At 40.2% G+C, this 7,372-nt stretch overlaps 1 protein-coding gene across 1 annotated transcript in view; it reads right to left on the bottom strand.

Annotated features, from left to right (window-relative positions):
* Nucleotides 1-717: 717 nt before the first annotated feature.
* RHOJ (ras homolog family member J) overlaps nt 718-7,372 on the bottom strand; it is an 83,137-nt gene continuing 76,482 nt past the window's right edge. Inside the window, exon 5 of the mRNA XM_059914370.1 lies at nt 718-3,137. Within this exon, the coding sequence (XP_059770353.1) occupies nt 2,991-3,137 (147 nt within the window). The 3' untranslated portion in view covers nt 718-2,990. The remainder of the gene's footprint in view (nt 3,138-7,372) is intronic.

Genomic DNA, 7,372 nt, shown 5'->3' with positions numbered 1-7,372 from the left:
CTTAGTCCTTTTGTGTTTCCAAAGGAGTCTATTAATTCTACCAAACAACCCACCATCTGACTGAAAAAAAAAAAAAAATCTGTCAAACTAGCTATTTGATTAAGCCGTTAGATTGAGATTACATTACATTGTATATTCCGGATTCCAGGCATATTAGCATGTAGATCAGATTCTTGTCTGTAGGTTATTACTAGTTTGATGGATTATCTTATTCTAGTGGCCCATGCCATGTGTTTGAAATGTGGCTAGGATCTATAGGATAAACAGATATAACTCGGGTAATACACCTACAAAACTCCAACTTAATATGCTGATAATGAATAGATTATAGTATGGAGTTGAAGGGCACTGGATGGGAAGCAGAAAAGCTGAGATCTGTCCCAGCTTTGTTGCAACACATCTCTTTTAACTCATCTGGGCTTGAGTTTTCTCATCTGTACAATGAAGGGATTGGACTATAGCTTCTTCTATCTCTGAAAAGTTAAGACTCTACCCTCCAATGGAGATCAGCTGCCCCTTCTTGACTTTGGAAGATAGTGTAGACCTTTAAAGGATCCTTGTTGAGATTTCTATGTCTTTTTATCTTTGGTTTCAGAATATAGTTTTATTCAATCTTATGGCAGAAAACACTTTTTTTTTTAAGTGAAATGAACTACCAATCGCCATGAAACAGGGAATACATGATTAATTTGGTGGAATGACATTAACACATTTAGGTTGCTTTGTTCTTCATTATTTTATTCAACAATTAGCTCATAAGCCTGCTAAGAGCCTGTGCGCCACACAGACACTAACAGTCTCTCTCCAGGTTCTGGTTCCCGGTGAGAGAGAGATCTCCCACTATGAACAAGTTAATCTCTGTGGCCCATTAGGGAGGTGATGGCCTGGGGAACCGTTCGCCTGTTGAGTGCACACATCTGGAAAATTCTCCTTGGCCGAGCAAACATACTGCTCTCAATTTTTCATCCACATCAATGAGATGTGAGGAGTGGCTCTTTAGCAAGACACGACCACACAATAACGTAACAAAACCAGCTAACGGCACTTCATTTATTATAGGGCTAAATGCTCATTATTGTTTGTAAAGGATGAATTCATAACCTCTGCAGAGTTACAGTTTATACATGGTTGATTTCCATTTACAAAGAGAGAAAGTCATTGTTTTCTCTAAATGTCAAGCTTTGACTTACAAAACTCCCGTTTTCTTTTAGGTTGGGGGATGTGTGTGTGTTCAAGAAAATGTTTAGCAACTAGATAGGGGAGAAGGGAAATAAAACTTGAAATGTAGTAAGGAAAGCACATTTCAAAAATTCTAAACAAACAAACAAAACCCCCAAAACTGAGGGGGTTTCATGGAAGGTCTTAACAGAGAAGACCCACACCATACACTTCTTTTTTAATGTGCTTCCTCCAGGAGCAGAAGGAACTGGGAAAACTGGATTTTTCCAACAGGAGTGTGAATCTGGAAATTCTTAAACTAAAATTTGTGTAATTTCATGCTGCAAAGAGGCACTCTGCTTATGCAATTGAAATAAAAAATAAAGTGCCTACCTGGGTGTTTCCAGAGTAACTAAGCAAATAAGACTAATTAGTAAGCCTTCACAGTCTCTAATTAAAAGCTAGGAAATAACTCACTCTGTGATACAAGAATCCCTGGATGTTTGGAAGAGTCAATTCCCCAAGGCCAAAGTCCCTGTTCCATGGAGCATATCATTTTAGAAGCAGGGGATCCAGAGCTTGGTACCCATGGATCTAGCCCTGAAATACACATTTGGGACAATGAGTACAGGAAATAGGGAGGGGCAATATTTTAGTACCAGTTGTACTTGGAAAATATCATTTAAAAAGAATGGGAGCTCCCATGGACAAGGAGAGAAGCACTTTCAGTTGAAGTGAGAGGGAAAATTGAGGCACTTTGCTTAAGCTTTGGGCACTTTTAAACACTTAACTTTTTCACGCCCCATGGCCCGATCCTTCTTTGGAATAAAGTTATTATTGGGCGTGGGAGAGAGTGTGAAATCAAGAAAGGAAAGGGGCATGCAATGGGGAAGGGAGGGAGCGGGAAAGTTCACTTTGCTGAATAAAGAATCTTTTAAAATATAGGTCTGCCACATTCTCTCCCCAATCAGTTTGACTGAAAAGCAGAAATACTACTTTCTTAAACACAGTTCATTTGCAATTTTCCATCACAATATAATGTGGAAAAAATAAGGCTACCTATCAACGGAAGCACACCTGGGGTGAATCTTAGGCAAAAAATGTGGACCTGCAATAATTCAGATGGTGTTTTCTTTCAATCAGTTTCAAAAATTATGGCTCCATATATTTCCAAAAGTTTCAACATTTTCTTGTATCTCCTTATAGTTAGGCGTTCAGAGGTACGTGTTGGTTTTAATAGCTTTGGTAGAAACATGCTGAAATAGGAATGGATATAAAACCCTTTGTCTTTAGGCTAATTTGGTGTGGATTTATAAGGCCTGAGTAAACTGGTAAATTAGTAAGTTTCTTAAAATAATACAAATGAATGTAGGACACATAGTAGAAGAGCAGATTCAGAAAAAAAAAAAAGGTTAGTAGTATATTCCCATGTTTTGTAAAAGACATCAAGTAAGGCCACCAATACAGGAACCGAGTTCTTTTTTTTGTTTTTCCTGTGATGATTTCCTATCAGCTTCATGTTCTTGGAGGGGGCGGTGAAAAATGCAAGATGGCTTTTGACTTTGTTTCCTACGTGGTCAGCAGTGGCACGGGCTGCAATCCGGGCTCAGCATTCTCGTAGAGTGTGCAACGTGGGTGCTTCTGGCTGGTAGGGAGGATGTGGCAGTTGGCTGATAGTGTGCCGTGTTTGGGAGGGCTCACAGGGCGGAGGAGCAAGCCTCTGTGTCAGGGACTTCCTCTCTGGTCATGCCCTCCTTTTGGCTTGAGTTGGGTCTCGGAGGTTGGCTGCCATTCTTACCCTTAGATGCGGTGGAGGTGGGTCTCAAGCTACCTCAGATAATTAAACAGCAGCTGTGACACTTGGAGCAGTGTTTCTTCTTTTTCTTGGGATGGAAAATGGTGAGGATCGCTTCATCAAAAACGGCTTTGAGACCTTTCTGAGTCAGGGCCGAGCATTCCAAGTAGCACTGTGCTCCAATCTTAAACACACAAGAGAGAAAGGCATGAGAGGAGAAAAAGAGAGAAAAGCACAGCGGTGTCTGCCCGCTGCTCAGCCAAGTGCCGCTGCTGCTTGTCTCACAAACAGCCTGGGGGATGGTTTGGATCATGTCTTTTTCTTCTGCATTTCAATTTGCATCTGCTATCCTGAGTTTTGGTATTTTTATATTTTTTTGCTTTCTGATATTAATAATAAACGATTGTGGATTGCTTTTGATAAGCAACAGATTCTGAAAGTGATCCATAACCATTTATTCCTAAATATAAGAATATAAAAAATATAAAAATTAAGAGAGGATTCAAACCAATGATATGGTTTAAATATATATTGTGAACAACAGGGTACATGATGTTGTTTTTAGTACCTTCTCATTTGTATGCAGAACATGTAAATCTGGTGCAAGCGAAACATATTCCCTTCTGTATATAGTAGGTCAAGGTGTCAACTTGGTTAATAAAGCACATAGAAAGAGAGTGGGTGATATGGTTTTATAGGTCATTCTTGATTAAAATGCTCTTCTGACAAGGTATCTCTCAGCAAAGTAATATCTGATTGGTCATATTATTCAGTTTTAAGATACATTAAAAGGCATATCTTTAAGCAGTTAAACTCCAAAACATTAAAAATAAAAATCATAAAATGCATTTACTGACACAGACATCCTCCTTGTCAGTATACAGCCTATGTGTATTTAAATGAGGAAATATTTTGTGCTTGCTTAGGGCTTTGTTTCAAAGCTTTTGATGATTTCATATTATGATGTATTTGATAATCACAAGATCCCTATGAGAAATATAAAAATTCAGGCCAGAGCCATAGATTCTCATTATAAAAATTGCAGGGTAGAGCAGACCAGAAGTTGGCAGTCAACTTCATGAGATAATTCATGTGAGGGAGACCCGGGGTTTTAATTGCTCCCAAGCTCAATATGAGCTAAGAGTTTGATGTGGACCTTTTAATATTAAGGATATCTGGATAAATGCTTCTATTGTATGCTTTACATTATAAGAATAACTTTGAAAAATTACAGTGTACTCAGAAGAGGATGGCTGGATGGTGAGCTCCTGGAAACCAACAACAGATAAATGACTAAAACAGGGTAGCAAAATCACATGCCGATTAGGGCCAGTAGCTTATGTAACTGAGTAAAGCAGCGCTGGTGCCAGACAACAGGAAGAGGTAGAGTCTGTGGTGGCCTGTGAAGTAAACACCCCCTCCAGAGCTGGTAGTCTACTCGGCTTAGGCAACTGTTGCCAGGCAGGAACGTTGGTTCATCACTGCCATCTTTGTATTTTTCAAGAGGACTTGGACATTTGGATTTTAGTTAATATTTACCAATTTAAAAACACTCTGTGGTCCAAGCAAGCTGCTGATGTGGGATGTCTTTGGCAGCAACCAGCCAGTTTGTAATGTGTGTATTAAAGGGACTGGTGACTTAGCTTAGAATAGAGTGGGAACAGCCCCAGAAGGTGAAATGTACTGTTTAAGGACATCCAACTAGAAAGTAAATGATCTAGACCTAGCATCTGGGTCACTTGATGTGTGTTATTTTCCTAGTTCCATGACGGAAACTGTGACCCTCGTCACTCAACACTGCAAGAAGCTGGTCAAGCTGACAGTTAATGAAATGAAGCTGCCTACCTGTTTGAAAGTCCACAGATAAGAAAGCTAAGCATGAGGTAAAACTGTTCTGGTGGCATCCAGATATTATGCACTTGCTTTTTTCCTGTATGGTTAATGGTTACTGTATGAGCCAAAGGAAAATACTCAAAGAAAAGATGTTAGATATTGATAACTTATTTTATGGTTTCGTTTTGACCATGGTCTGGATTAGAATATGGCTTTTTAATATAATTAAAAACAATTGAATGCAAGAGAGGGATAAAGGATAGAGAAATTTTTCCTAATAATGTTCTGAAATGTCATCTGTCACATTTTGGGATTGTGTTCGGTATTCGATACGAACACATGTGAAAAGCACACTAATCTAGTGAATGTGTCAACTGAATGAGTGCTTGTAATGTGCTGGCTCTTGTCAGTCATCCTGAAAAAATACACAGAAAGCACTGTGGGGCTGTTCCATCCGGAATACCTCCCCACTAATGATCACAAGCCTCAGTTGATTCTGGAAATTACAGGAGAGCTGGGCTGCTCTGGGCTCACACGTGGAGTTCTGGACTGTCTGGTCCTGCAAGACGGGCGAGCACACTCTCTCCTCCTCCTGTCCCCTCTCCCCACCCCCTCACCCCCCATCCCACAGTGCTGCTGACAGCGTGTCAGAGTTTGTCTTTTGATGGTGCAGGAGGAGTCCAAACTTGTCTTTCCCAATTCAGACATTTCTGAAGGTAATGAAACAGCAGATCAAGGCATTATTGTATAACTGGGTTAATATAACATTATTTTGTACTGATAGTTCCAGGAAAAGTAGCAAACAGATTTTGGGTGTGATTTGGGAAATATGTGTGAGAACCAGAACCCAGTTGTGAGATGAGTATTGTTAACCATGGTTCAAGGGCTCTGAGGGTCAGAGAGGAGAATTTATTCAGGTTCAGGGAAAAGGCGCAGCCATGTTATAGGGACTGCTGAAGAAAAAATGTGTGCCCTCAAAGATGCAAAATGGAAAACCATCCCAAGGAAATACAACCTCTCTTACAGCAGCAACTTCATCTGCCTTTTGGAGCAAAGTGATCTACACAGTCAAATATTTAGAACCCATCTGTAAGCGCTCAGGATTCACAGATCTTTGTTTAGATACACATGCTAGCAATCTGGGACATGCTTTACCAAAATGATGTGTTTTCAAGAACAAACTAGAGATTGAGAAATGTAAACTGAGAGAACACCTCCCTGCTAACTTTATAAAAGCTAAAACTTATTGTCTCAGATGCTGGGAAATTTTTCAGAGGTGTAGAGAACATTTTGAGTCTGACAAGAAGAAATTAGAAAACAGGCAAACAAATTCACAATGACCAATCAAGTGGAAGAAAACCTAGTATTTCTTCCAGATGGTCCTCATGGAGGTGGGACACGTTCTAGAACAAGATAAGGTATAACTGGAAAGAATAAAGGTGGAGAGGTCTTTCCAGCTGCAGACGTGTCTGAGAGGACACAGTTTCAACAACTCTAGCTTGCTGAGCTAGATCTCATGGTACATTGACTCATTCAATCGGGAGGTAAGTCTATCACCATTCTCCTTTGCAGCTCAGATAACTGATGTCCAGAGAGGTTAGGTAACCTCTCTAAGGCCACACAACTAAGAAAATGGCAGAGATTTGAATTTGTCTGTCTCTTGAGCCAGGGTCTTAACCAGTCTCTTGTGCTCTCTCTAGCAAGTGTAAAGAAATATGTTTGAAAGAGCAAAACTAACGAACAAATGGAGATGCTGTTATGGGCTGAGTGACAGTAGTGAGAGAAGAGAAGGAAAAGTAAGGCAGTTCCTGTAAATGGAGAGAAGACATGTCAGTAGAATGAACAGAGTGGGCTTGTATCTTAAGGAATGGCTAATAGCAGAGAAGTTCCTTATTTCTTATTTAAGAACTAGGAAGGGTACATGCAGCGAGAGGGCAACTTGAGAGCCAAGCAAAGGAAAAGGAGCCAAATAGCTTGTGAGAGAATTTCCATCTCAACAAATCAACATTATGACCAAATTGCTGAAAGAGGAGAAGGGTTTCCAGGCTGCATGCATTTGCTGCTGATGTTTTTTTCAAGAACTGGCAGAATTTGCCAATGCAAGGGTGGGTAATGTGAGGGCACTGCTTGAGTGTAGGTTATTATGGAGTGGTGGGGACTGTGGCTTACTGAAGGGTATATACATTGTTTAAAAGACTGTTGAAAAGTTGCAGTTGATGAGGAAACGCTGGATAGTGCTGCCGGATGTACTGATTTTTTAAAAGAAGCTAGAAATGTGTATATTTACATAAAGTTTCCAGATTGTTCAGTGTTGACCACTAAATCACATCAAAAATACCTGTGTGGGTTGATCAAAACATTTGTGGGTGAAATTTGGCCCATTACTTGCATGTATTGGTTTCCCTATCTGGAATTTCGTCTCCCCAGTCCCCTAACTTTGTCCATTTGACAAACTTGTTCCTATCCTGTAAACCTGGCTCAGTTCTCAACTACTCCAAGAAATCGTCTCTGAGTCCTCCTCCCCTGAATGTGTCCATCACTCTCTCCTTTCTGTTACCTCAGCCCTTTGTGTACCTTTCTGTTGTA

This window comes from Balaenoptera ricei, chromosome 2, assembly GCF_028023285.1.
Source record: "Balaenoptera ricei isolate mBalRic1 chromosome 2, mBalRic1.hap2, whole genome shotgun sequence".
NCBI classification, from domain to species: domain Eukaryota; kingdom Metazoa; phylum Chordata; class Mammalia; order Artiodactyla; family Balaenopteridae; genus Balaenoptera; species Balaenoptera ricei.
Note: the sequence above shows the minus strand (reverse complement) of the source record. Positions and strands in the feature narration are given on the sequence as shown.